This window comes from Thalassophryne amazonica, chromosome 11 (assembly GCF_902500255.1).
Source record: "Thalassophryne amazonica chromosome 11, fThaAma1.1, whole genome shotgun sequence".
Taxonomy (NCBI): Eukaryota; Metazoa; Chordata; class Actinopteri; order Batrachoidiformes; family Batrachoididae; genus Thalassophryne; species Thalassophryne amazonica.
In genome coordinates, this window is record NC_047113.1 from 20,020,986 (window position 1) to 20,035,081 (window position 14,096).

Sequence of the window (14,096 nt, forward strand, 5' to 3'; positions counted from 1 at the left end):
AATTTGCTTCTTTTCTAAAAGACAGTTTGAAGGCAGTACCGTTTCTTGTCATTGGGGGGGCTGAAGCTGTGAAAGGCAAACAGCAGCCTTAGAGAAAGCATAAAGCTATTAGGAGCAGTCTTTGAGCACCACCTGTTACCGGTAGTCCTTTAAGTGAGCACATGTTGTTGCACCACAACAGCACATATGCAGCAATTGAGTCAAATAATTCAGACAGATTCACTTAGAAAAGCCTCTGAATCAGGAACGACAGTTGCAGTCTCCAAAGTTACTAGTCCTATGTAAGAACAGCCAAATCAAGGTCATAATGCCAGCAGAGATTGTTCATAGACTGGGCAAAAAACTCAGAAGGATCTTAGAACATACTCAGACAGTGGCTAGAAGTCAGTATTGAAATACTACGTTCTGGCAACGAGTGGATGTGGTTATCAAGGGCCCACGATAATCAACAAATGAGGCACAGATGGTGCAAGGGCTCGTCAATTTAGCCCCGGAAGCGCTACTCCCCAGAGACAACAAGGAATTGTTTGAATTCAGAATCTGTCATAAAGTAAGCCCATAATCCCAGAGGAGGCATGAGAGAAGAGCAAAAAGCCAGCGGGCGCAAGCGAAATGAGAACAAACTGATTGAGACACAGCTGGTAAATGTGTAAGAGGGTTGACAGTGGGGAGACCATTAGGCTGTTCTCAGAATCTAAGTATCAAATGAGAAATATGTCCACAAAAAGGGACAATCTTTGCACAAAATAGCACACACGGGCTCGTGACAGTAGGTGTATGTCATGGTCCCGTTTTCTTGCTCACTTGTATTACTTTGATCGTCCCTCATTTCATTTGGTTCACTTCCATTTTAGCATGGACTCATTTGTTATTTTCTGCGTTTCTTCCGTCATGTTTAAAAACCATTCGCTCATGTACATATTCAGCTATTTGCTAAGTCTGCTAATGTTCCTGTTTCTTAGTGTTTTCCTTGTTGCCGACCTGCTTCCTGTTCCATTGTTCACCTTGCCGTGTTTGCCTGCTTTTTTCGAGTTGTGTGCTCCATTTGAGTGCTTACTTGTGAGTGAACTTTGCATCCTTTCTCATCAGTTATGTTATGCCTCATCCCTGACAGATACCTCTGTCTGACTGACAGATCATCTGTGTATTTAGCCTTTGCCTACCTTTTATTTCTGATTAAAGAACACTGGACTTTGTGGCTCTTGTCATCTCAGCATTGGGGTCACCATGACTCAGAGTATTACAGTGGACTGCCCAAAACATAACACAGGGAAAGCTGCAGATGATAACTCAATAATAAAATGGTTATTAAAAACAATCTGATTGTCTAACAATATTCAGGAGACAATCAAAACGAAATTACGTAGTTTTATTATCTGAAAATAAATTAAAGTAATTGGAGGGACTATGTATACCTCGCATGCCCTCACAAACCTATGCTGTATAATGTTTTGGGGCAGTGGCATCTGTGGTGAGCTTTGAAGGGTCACTGAAGTCCATGTGAGTTCACATAGTGTGTGATCCTGGAACATGTGGGTTTGTTTCAGACCATTATCACATGATTTCATGTCTTTGTGGTGTTATCATGACATCACTCATATAGTTCGATTATAAATCATTGACAGATTGATATAAGCTCAGCATTGTCTCTCCAACCCTGTTGGTTGCAAAGTCTTGGAAAGCGTATATTTTGGACCTTGACCTTTGACCGATCTGCTCCAAAGGTTAATCATCTATGGCACTCCCCTGAGAAATATTTATACAAAGTTTGAAGAAGTCCAGCACACATTTAATTTGTCCATATTTTATTTAGAAATTTTTAGCAGTTATTCATTATTTGTGCCTGAATCATGTTCCCACTGTTGTACATTTATATCATTAAACCTCTGTGGGTGTAAACTCTCTGCATGATGTGATGTGTTATGAGTGGAAAAAAAATATGAAATGCTTTGCTGCAAAACAAATTTCCAGTTAGAGATGGGAATATTTACACAGACAGTGTGCCACTTAAAGACCGCCAGTTCTGGGGCAGTCCATTATATTCGCTTGATGATGATGTTAGCATTAGCATCTCCAGGGTCTCTGTTGCAACAGTATCCAGATGAGTTCCCCACTGCTATTACATCTTGCGAGCGTTTGGATGATTTCAGTGTGAGAGCAGCAAAATGGCGTAAGTGCAAGCAACTCTGAGTGGAGGTTAGAGATTTGGAACCCTAGCCCAGGGGATGGAGTTACTTACCTCACATTTCCATATTATTTGCTTGCAGCCTCCATTCAAATCATGGTGGTAATTGTGAACAAGCTGGGGAAAACAGGCTGTGGGCAGACAGGATAGTGGAATGTCTCTTTGGTAGTAATAAGATTGAAGCTTCCACACCAAACACAAAGCCATTTTCAATTTTAATTTATTCAATTTATTTTCATTTATATAGCACCAAATCACGACAAAGTTTCCTCAAGGCGCTTCACACAAGTAAGCTCTAACCTTGCCAACCCATAGAACAAGCACACAGGCAACAGTGGTAAAGAAAAAATCCCTCTAATGATGATAAGAGGAAGAAACCTCAAGCAGACCAGACTCAAAGGAGTGACCCTCTGCTTGGGCCATACTACCGACACAAGGAAATTATACAGGAAATTTTGGAAATTTTGAAATCATGCTGGTGCACAAGACAGGAGGCCTGCAGAAGAAAACACCCACTCTTAGCTCTGGATGGAGCCACGCCTTAACTAATCAGGCATCAGAAAGACAACAAATACAGTATAATTTATCAGCATTTAGCAACAAGAAAAACAGAAGAAATACTAAGGTGATCACCGGCCACTAGCCCTAAGCTTCACTACAAGACCCAGACTTTAGATAATGTTGAGGCCGCGACATGCTCTGTTTCCTAATAAAATTAATTTAAAAGAGTAAAAAGCATAGTAACATGCTATGCCAGTATGCTAGCCATATGAAAGGGAAAATAAGTGCTTCTTAAGTCTGGACTTGTCAGGGCTCGTGATGATTGACACAGGAAACAGGTGGAGACCAATGCAGACTCTCAGACATGGCTGGTTGTGATGAATAAGAGCCTTTATCTGGTAACCAGGCAGTAGAGTCGGTACACGGGTAGTCAGATAATGAGGCAGAGGTATCAGACAGGGTACAGGCTGGGACGTGCTCAGAAATACAAGTTGAGGTCATACCAACAGCGTCGAAGAGTATCACAGGCAAAAACAGAGGTAAAAACAGAGGCAGAGTCAAAATACAAGCTGAGTTCGGATTAAGGCAAGGCGGAGGTTGGAGCAAACAAGCAAGGTCAAAACACTAAGAAGTAAACAAGACATGAACTAAAGGCGAGAGAGTGAACAAAGTCAACAATCAGGCAGTGAACTGTGGAACTGTGAGGGTTTTAATAAGGAGCAAACTAATCAGGTTGATGTGAAGCAGGTGTATAGAAGGTTCTGGAAAGAGGTGTGGTTTAGTGAACAAAGAAGAGGGAAGAAAGGCAAGAGTGCAGGAGGGCAAAACAAAGTGGTGCAAAACAAGAGACGTGAGTGACAGAAAAACTAACTGTGAGAAACATGACGTGCAACATGTGAGCAAAACAAAAGGGGAAAACAAGAAAACTAATGATTAAAACTAGAATGGAACTATTATTGACTGATATAGAAAAGTGAATACAATAAAAATGGAAAAACAAACTATTGGTTCAACAGAGAATAAGTGATGAACAGAAAACAAAATCAGTGACTACTGAATAATGCAATAAACGACAAATAGAACATAATCTGATGAGCAACGCTGAAGATTAAAAATAACAAAACCTGTGACTAAGCATTATATAACAAAACAATAAACAGAACCAAACTGAGACTAACATGATAAAGTATGAATTAATGAAAAGTAAAACCAGAAAATCACAAAAGAAATACGCCAAGGGCTAAGACCTAAACCCTAGCCGGGGGCCGAGCATGACAGGACTTGAAAGTCTCTACAGACTGTAACTGTTTTATTGATGTAGGGAGATCATTCCAGAGAACAGGGGCGCGATAAGAGAAAGCTCTGTGACCCACAGACTTGTTATTCACCCTAAGGACATGAAGTACTCCTGCACCTTAAGAACACAGAGACCAGGCCAGTACGTAGGGTTTAAGTAGGTCAACTAAGTGGGGAGGGGCTAGTCCATGAATAATTTTATAGGTGAGTAACAAAACCTTAAAATCTGATCTCACAGGGACAGGAAGCCAGTGAAGAGACACCAAAATGGGTGTAATGTGGTCAAACTTTCTGCTTCTTTTCAAAAGTCTGGTAGCAGCATTCTGAACCAGTTGGAGTCCCCTAATGCTGGGCTGCGGTAAACCAGAAAATAGAACATTGCAGTAGTCCAATCTAGAAGAGACAAATGTATGAATCAGGGTTTCAGCATTAGCCATAGACAGGATGGGACAAATCTTCACTATATTTCGCAGGTGGAAGAAATCAGTCCTCGTAATATCTCTAATGTGGAGGTCAAAGGACAACGTAGGATCAAAAATTACCCTGGGGTTCCTCACTTTGTCAGTGTGATGTATAGCACATGAGCCTAGGCTAAGTAATAGCTGGTCAAATTGATGCTGATGTCTCACTGGACCAAGAACCATCATTTCAGTCTTGTCAGGGTTTAAAAGTAGGAAATTGCTAGACGTCCAGCTTTTCACTGATGCAAGGCAATCTTCTAAGGATTTTATGTGGATGAGATTACCAGCAGTTATCAGCATGTATAACTGAGTATCATCAACATAGCAATGAAAGATGATCCAAAATGCTGCAATATGTGCCCAAGGGGTGCTATGTAAAGGGAGAAAAGAAGGGGGCCTAAGACAGACCCCTGTGCAACCCCAAATTTCATGTCACTAAGGTTAGAGGTAGTATTATTTTACAAAACACAGTGAGAACGACTGGCCAGGTATGATGTCAATCATGCAAGGGCACTCCCAGTAATCCTAAATTGATTCTCCAGCCTATCGAGAAGAATATGGTGATCCACGGTATCAAACGTGGCACTGAGATCCAACAGCACCAGAACCATAGTGGTGTTCAAATCCATTGCAAGCAGAAGATCATTCACTACTTTAGTGAGAGCTGACTCTGTGGAATGATATTTTCTTAAAGCAGACTGCAGTGGCTCAGTAAGATTATTTTCGGCAAGGTGGTCCACAAGCTGCTGTGAAACCACCTTTTCCAGAATTTTAGAGCAGAATGATAGATTTTATATTGGCCTATAGTTTTTCAATTCACTAGGGTCAAGCTTAGATTTCTTAAGTAATGGTTTAATCACTGCAGCTTTGAACCATTTAGGAACAGATCCAGAGGCTAATGAGAGATTAATAATTTCCACCACAGTCGGCCCAAGAGTGGGCCATAGGCCCTTAACCCTCTGGGCTCCGAAGGCATTTTTTGGACAGTTCACTCGCCTTGTACAAATGTTTTATTATTGCTGTTAACAGCTGTCCCTGCATGCCACAATCACATTTTATGTCTCTTTTTTCAGGACAACCTGTACTTTCAGAATATATATGCTATAGCTGTGTTTTATAAGTGTAATAAAGGTTTACAATCAGAAATAAGAAAGAAAAAAGCAAAGTGGGAAATAATTTTCCACACACATTCATTCAAAACACACAGCAAACTATAATAAACTGTTTTGACACTTTATAAAGGTAATTTGGGCTCTTGTGTGAAAGACTGTACCTCAAAAAGGTTCAAACAATAAACACAAATGCACATTTTGAACAATATATACAGAATGGTCTGTGCGTTTTGTTTGTCTTCATCTCAAAGCAATTTCTGTCTGCTATTATTCAAAGGTCACATCACAAACTTCTACTTCTACTGTGTTTTGGAGTGTTCTGTCCTGCTCTGAAAGCAGCTTTCACACTTTGGCCCACTTTGGCTCCTTACACTCTGAGGAGCGGCCCCTCCCCCCTTGCTCCATTGATATGGTAAACAGTCCTTTACACCGGAGCGAGAGAGCTTGCCACAGGTTTAGTCAATAACATTCACAGGCAATGAGGAGTGGAAAATCTTTGAAACTCACACACTGTGTTTGAGCATGTGAGATTGTCATCAGAGCCTCTTCGTCTGCTCCCTCTGATGACTTTCACTGATCGCTGTGCGTAATGGCGCAGAGCGCATTGGAGCAAGCAGCCAGATGGCTATTCAAATGGGCCAACTAGTAACACATCACTCCTAAAAATGATCTTTGGTTTATCACGTGAGGTAAATCTGCCCTATGATTGGACTTTGGAAAACCATGTGACGGTGAACCAATTCCGATTGGACACTCACATTGCACACGTCATCACACAGCTTCTATGAGGAGTACAGCGATGGTGGGCAGTGGCTCGAAAGTCCACGGAGTTAATTTTTCAGCAGTAAAAAGTAAGTTTCTGTCTCATATCATTAAAAAGTTACTTATAATTTAGTAAAGCTTTGTCTCAACCATCGTATACGGCGGCCTCGGCCCCAAAGGGTTAAACAATTTTGTTGGTATAGGATCAAATAAGCAGGTTGTGTTTTTTGTAGACATTACGAGTTTTGTCAGCACGCCTAGTGAGATATTATCAAATTCTCTAAATCAAGGTAAAACCTCAGGGTCTCTTCACACATACCACGAATAAGTAGGAATCAGGGTGAATCACGGCGAAACAGCCCACACGAAAACATCGAACCAACGTCAGGAGGGACACACGGTCGGGCAGGCGTGACTGAAACCGTTGCAGCAGGAACATAGTGCGAGCAGCTGGACCATGTCTGTCTTCTTCTCCCACATCGCTCAGCTGCTGTGGGGAAAAAAAAAAAATACATTTGACCGACACATACCGCAAGAGGGATCAAATGGGCTCTCACAGCGACATGTGTACGAGGCGTTGGAGGCAGCTACGTTTTTCACGAATGGCATGCAATTCCTCCTCATGTTATGTGTGAAGCGGCCCTCAGTGATGGCACCCACCTCAATAGCAGGGTGTAGTGGCTGGGTTAAGGCATGCTGGGATATGTTTAACCTAATGTCATCTATTTTCTTCTTGAGGTAATCCAAGAAATCTTGTGCTGCAAAAGGAGAGTGACTTATAGGTGGTTGTGCATGAATAAGTGTGGCCATCATGCCAAACAAGAACTTTCAGTTCTGCTTGTTTTTGTTGATCAAATCAGAGGAATAGGTCTGCTTTGTAGCCAGTAGTGCACGCTTATAGTCTAAGATAGCATCACGCCACATAAGGTGGAATCCTTCAAATTTTGAACTACACCATTTTCGTTCTAGACCTCTAGGCTTATGCTTGAGGTCATACAAGTAATCACTAAACCAAGATGACTGTGTTTTGGAGTGGAATGGTTTTAATATAGGTGGTGCAATCATGTCGAGTGTAGTTTTGAGCGCTGAGTTTAAACTGTCCACAAGACTGTCTACTGATTGGGCATTGTCCAAAAGTGAAGCCAAGAGATCAGGCAGTCTAATTTCGAGTTCAGTTGTAGTTGAGGAGTTGATGCGTCGCCGCAGTGATAAATAAGGTGGTTGTTCCACTAAATATGGCAGCGAAACTGTAAACCTAATAGGTGAGTGAGCAGAAACCACTGATGCAAGAGGCATGATATTAATATTTGTGACAGCAGAGCCAGGTTTCACATAACTCAATCATATCTAAGTGGTGATCCATAATTAGATCAATAATCAACAGTGAGTTTGAGGACAGTGATCTTATGTTAATAAGACCCAGACTAAGGACCTCAGTGTGGTTGATAGTTGACTGTTTGGATTTAGGGTTGGTTCCAGAGTAGCATATACAAGATGCCTGGAAGTAGGTTTAGGTTTGAGACATTCCACACAGTTTGTAGGTAGCAAACACAAAATATTTGATATTGCTGGAACAGCCAGCGAGACATCCTCAATTTCAAATTCATCCAACGTAGAAATGGGTATTAAGTTTGCAAAGCATATGACTATGATTTTTATGGACATGTCTGTGGAAACAGGCCACAGTCTCAACAGGACAAATTTCCCTCTTAGCTACATAAACTGCACTCTCACCATAGTGGATTTTCTGCACTAATTTCCCCGCTAAGCTAATAGTTTCCACATCCACATTCATCATAAGCCTTGGCGAGTCTCTAATCAAATGCTCTGTGGCCTGCTGTAAATCTGTTACCCTCCCTGTAGACCTCTAACTATATTCACAGACAAGATGGCAGCACCTTCCCCAGTAGGGTGAAGGCCGTCCAGCATCAGCAAGCCATGGTGGCCCCAAACCGAAGGCCAGTTATCAATAAAACTAAAGCCTTGCTGTCTACAGAATTGCGCCAGCCACCTACAACCCCTGGCAATAATTATGGAATCACTGGCCTCGGAGGATGTTCATTCAGTTGTTTAATTTTGTAGGAAAAAAGCAGATCACAGACATGACACAAAACTAAAGTCATTTCAAGTGGCAACCTTCTGGCTTTAAGAAACAATATAAGAAATCAGGAAAAAAAAATTGTGGCAGTCAGTAACGGTTACTTTTTTAGACCAAGCAGATTAAAAATTAAATTTGTAAAAAATTAAAAATGTAATCTATATATTAATAGCCAAGTGTCCTCTGTGTATGTGTATGCATGCGTGCATACTGTATATGTAATTTTGATCACAGAGAAACTGGGGAGCTGACATTTGCCATTTCATATGCTTATTTTGGGTCCAGGATGAATGCCGCCAAAACGGAATATTGATAGGACTAATATTTTTGGAGAAATTACAGATATTACGTAACAACAGTGAATAATGGACGTTGATAATTACATTCTGGACTCACACGCCATTCCAACTCATTACAGAAACTTTGCAGAATTTATTACCAACCTTGAAAAATGTCAGCTACCTATTTTATAAACACTACCCAATCTAGAGCCTGTGGATCCCCACGGGCAACATGCTCTTAATATTTAAATCTGATAGACAATGCAGTGGAGCCTTTCCCTGGTAGCAGCGTTTATGTAGGTGTAGTAACTTTAGTCTTCAGGCTGCATAGTGTTCTGTAAATGTTACAGACTGTAACATCAGGAGCTAAAGTGCAGAAGCACAGAGCATAAAGATTGTTTACTGTCATAAAACAGCTGCACTCACTTGGTCAGTCTCTTTATATTATTCAAAAGCTATTATGTTTATGGCTTTTTGTGCTCTGTGCGTGTGTGAATGCATAACAGTGGACAAAACCTGATGAGTCTGGAAGGACCTGAGAGGAGTTTCACTGTAGTGATTGAACCGAGGGCCTGCTGCCAACACACATGAGAGCAGTACCTGACAGTTTTTTTTTTATTAATGCATCTGTTGATTATTGTTGTGATTGAGTGATTTACACAATCTACAGGAAAAAAATGCCAAAGCAAAAGTGCCGTGAGAGCACAGCGATGCCACTCACACTTTTCAAATTATCAGCCTTGTAGAGAAACCATTACACAGACTTTTAAACAGTCAAGTTCTCCAACAATAAAACATTTTAATTCCTTTCCAAAAATTTGCCATTTACTTGTAGATTAGCTTGGGCTGGAATTTTGACTCATACCTCTGACCTTGATCATTGACCGATCCTAATCAAAATTAAATCACTTTATATATAATTCTTCCTCTCACCCCCTCTGGGGACAGTAGTATGTACTGTATGTTCCTCAAGCTCGGGTCCTCTACCAGAGAACAAGGAGTTTGAGGGTTCAGCACAGAGATCTTTGATGTTCTGCTTGGAATCTGCTGGAGTCACTCTTCCAATTTTGGGGTTACAGCTGTGTTTTGGAGTGGAGTGGTTTTAATATAGGTGGTCTAGGTGGTCTTTTACCACTGGGACCACTTTGGACTTTACCTTCCATATATCTGCTCCAGTTGCTCCTTCAGTCGTTGGTACGGCTCTATTTTCTCGTGCTCCTTCTTTCTGATGTTGCTGTCAGCTCTGATTACCACATCCATAACAACTGTGGTCTTCTTTCCCTTGTCAACCACCACTATATCTGGTTGGTTGGCCAGCAGCTGCTTGTCTGTCTGGTATTTGAAGTCCCACGGAACTTAGCCCTGTTGTTCTCAACCACTGTTGGTGGTGTCTTCCATTGTGACTTGGGGACTTGTAATCCCTATGTAGCACAAATGTTCCTATATACTATTCTCGGCATTTGGTTGTGCCTCTCAGTGTACGCTCTCCCAGCTTGCATCCAGCTTGCAGTCCTGGAGGCTGTGGTAAACCCCTGCCTCTATGGTTCTGGTACTTAGGGCTTGTTCTTGTGCTGCCATGATCAGAGCCTCTGTGCTGTCCTTTAGGCCAGCCTATTCTAGCCACTGGTAGGTTTTTTTGATGTCAACCAGTTCCTCTATCTGTCGATGGTACATCCTGTGGAGGGGCTTGGTATTCCGTGATATCTTCCATGACATTAATAATAAAGTAAGTTCCTTCAGCTGCTCTCTTGTTTGCATGCAGGGTCTCTACAGCAAATCCGAGGTGGATCTGCATGTTGAATTGGCACGTTACCGGAAACCAAGTGCACCAACCACTTGGCCACAACCCCTGCCCACAATAATAATAATAATAATTTGTGTGGTACTTTCAAACAAATACACAGTGCTTTGCATAATAAAATTACATGGAAAAAAATACAATTTTAAAAACAGAAATTGTCTCTTTTTTTTTTTTGTCAATATTACACAGTCTTCACCGCTGCCACCCAGTTAAAGAACTGCTACTTTAACCACTGACAATCAGAATAGTTCATGATTCTTATTGTTTTTTGTAACATTCACATTCACCAAAACACAAAGTTTATATTTGGTATACATAGACACACACTGATGCACACTGTGTGTGACAGCAGGTCTGTGTGTAGTTAAGCTGTGTAGTAGCAGGATCATAATAGGGAGCTAATGGAGGAGTAATGGACTGCTGCTGCGTTAGTTACATTCTCCTGATATCATCGCTGTGCAACGGCCCTCAGTGTCACACATTGTTGCTTTGCTCCTCTGCTGTTGATGATTTCACAGTTATTGCACGTGCTGCTAATAAAGGTGTCTGAATATGTGTGTGTGTGTGTGTGTGTGTGTGTGTGTGTCAGGTGGACAGGGTCATCTTCTGTGTGTTCTTGCCGATGGATAAGGAGCTGTATCTGCAGAACCTCCCGCTCTACTTCACTGCTGGTGAGGATTGTGTTTCTTTGTAAAGGCACCTACGTGTTTATGCTGATACACATATGCTGATGCACAGTCTCAAATGATAAAATCTATGTGCCTCACAAACAAGCATTCATTCAGGTGTGTATAAAGATTAATTGATTTAAGCAGCATCTTGCTGGGGCTCAGGCACAAAGTTGGAACCACCTTATTTTAAATTTAAAAACGTAATTTTTTATATAGCGTATGATGTTTAAGGTTCATTGGTATTTCTAAAAGATGTAACGCTTCCTAATACTCATAAAAAACCTCAATATGCGTTTTCCCAGCTAATTTCTATGCCTGTTTTCAAGACATCTTAAGTGAATTTTCACATTTTTGTCAGTTTTTTTTTTAATGAAAGCAAGGTGTTTTTAATAAGTCAAAATAAATAAATAAACCAGACTAAAAAAAAGTGTGTCCAGGACTTCTTAAAGAGGTATTATCTTAAAAGAAGTCCTTATATTTTACTAACATTTTGCTTGTTCTGTGATTTTGACTTATATTAAGAGTAGATGAGATATTTTTACTAGAAACTAGAAAAATATATTTGGTAAGATTTTGTATTTTTCCAGTGTTGATTGTTTGGCAGTGCACAGAATCTTGTACAGAACTCACTCTGGAAATAAAGATTGAAGAGATGTGTGAGTTATTTAATTTTAAATTTAGTTACCTGCCAGACAAAAGTGCTTTTTAATTAGAAAAATTAAGAGAATTTGAGTTCAGGCATCATGAAAGCACTGAATAATCCTTTTGTATCATATGAGTATGTATTTTAGTGTAACCAAATGAGTGTCACCTTAAAGGTGCTGTGATACTCACTGGAGTACTGAAAAGAAACAAAACTTATTTACAGTCTGCACTCTCTCTCTCTCTCTCTCTCTCTCTCAGTGGTGTCATCAGCACTCTGCCTCGTGCACTCTGTGCTGTTTGCACATTTGCACACATATAAGACTGTCTGACACATATAATTGGTTTATAGAGAGCATATAATTCTCTTTAATTTCATGAGATAAAAAGTGCTCCCTGACATACAAATATGGGCTATGAGTTTTAACCACACATATGTTTTGCCAATAAAACACTTTTATTGCTCAAAAGCACACAGACAGATAAAACTGATCCAGTGATGTGATAGTGATTTGTGATGAATATACTTTTATTCTTTATATCCATAACCTTGACACCCTAAAAAACTGCCTCATTATTTTTCTCATGAATTTATTTATTGAGTCATTGAATTTGTTGACTTTATTCAAACGCACATTCCATGGATTGATAATAATTGTCGACACAAAAGACATCTGGGCTGTGAGTTAAGGCACTGAATTACATTGGAAAAGTAATGGTGAGTTGCATGTATGTGTATTTCATGTACAATATGGTATTTTATAGTTTAATTTTCTCTAATCTAATTTTCTCTGTGCCTTATCTATAATGTATATTAGTTTGTTTTAAATAGCCTGTACGTAACTTCACTTATTTATAACTCACATTTTTCACTTGTCTGCTAAGTTAGTTATTTACGAGTCATAGGCGATAACTTCCTTTTATCTTTTGTTATTGTCAAACTCATTTGCAGGCAGAGTGGCACCTCTAATCTCAGTATGTGTACAATGACAAATAAATTCTTCCATTCTAATCTAATCTAAGGACAAAGCAGAACAAACAAGAAGAGGTCTACAAAAGTCTATTATTCCCCATCACAAAGTAGAAAACAATGATATGGGAATAGCGTTCCTATTCTGTCAGTTTATTATCCATCTGAATCATATCGTACAAGTTACAACATAAACTGCTGATTAGGATTAGATCACATGTTTCTCCAAGTCCCAACCTCCCATTCTGAAAAATGGAACCAACGTGGAAGTGTCTAATTTTGCAGTTCCTTGAATGGCCACTTGGTGCTGGTTCCAAAAGTAGGTAACTCCACAACTTGACTCTGTTTGCCCTTTTTGACCATTTTATTACACATATCTGAGTCAATATGATTAATTGTACAGATCATCTAAAAGAAATCTGTGCCCCAGTATTTCCCCTGAGCAAAATTTTAGTATTATTCAAGTTCTATATGAGCACCATTGTCACTATTTATCAGTTATTGAGAGCTTGCTAATGTTATCTCAGCTGTTACTTTGGCCATAATTTTTAATAGCTGCACCCAAGCCACCCGCTCTGAAGACCACAGCAAAAAATACGTATGTTAATAAACATCTCAACCAAAATTAGCCTATTAGCTGTGTCCTGTTTGGTATATCACACTGGCGTACCTTGTGTCCGCATTTTAGACATTTAGCGCCAGTTTTTTTTTGTTTTGTTTTGTTTTGTTTTTTTGCCTTCATTTTTACTTTCAGCTCTTCCAGCTTATGTTCTCCTCAGTGTTTGATGAAGACATTTCTAGCATTAACATTAACCTGCACACACTAAACAGATTTATTGTGAAGGTAACACTAGCAGGTTGAATTTGGCATTTTGAGGATACAGGTTTTTATTCATCTGTGTTTCATCTCCTCTTTAGTCTGCTGACCAGTGAAAGCAGCGTTTTGCCTCAGGTAAACCAGCATGTGCAGTTTGCAATATGAGTAGTGATATCTTCAGTTGGAGCCAACGCTTGTGTGAAAGGTCAATGATCTGTTCATAATGAGAAACACTGACATTTCCTACAACCAGCAACACCTTTCTGGAATAAATTGTCCACATTCAATTAAATACAAATTGTGTTTCATTTATAGCAAGTCCCTTCGGCTGCTCCCTTGTTTGCACTCAGGGTCGCCACAGCAGATTCAAGGTGGATCTGCATGTTGAATTGGCACAAGTTTTACGCTGGATGCCCTTCCTGACGCAACTCCACATTACGTGGAGAAATGTGGCAGAGGTGGGAATTGAACCAGGAACCTTATGCACTGAAACCAAGTG

General features: G+C 40.2%; 1 protein-coding gene across 3 annotated transcripts in view; it reads left to right on the top strand.

Annotated features, from left to right (window-relative positions):
- macrod1 (mono-ADP ribosylhydrolase 1) overlaps positions 1 to 14,096 on the top strand; it is a 461,598-nt gene that overhangs the window by 421,755 nt on the left and 25,747 nt on the right. For 2 of the 3 annotated variants that reach the window (XM_034181801.1, XM_034181803.1), the window contains exon 9: positions 11,087 to 11,168. In XM_034181801.1, the coding sequence (XP_034037692.1) occupies positions 11,087 to 11,168 (82 nt within the window). Of the gene's footprint in view, positions 1 to 11,086; positions 11,169 to 13,698; positions 13,733 to 14,096 lie in introns of all 3 variants that reach the window. The other variant, XM_034181802.1, reaches the window with a different exon arrangement.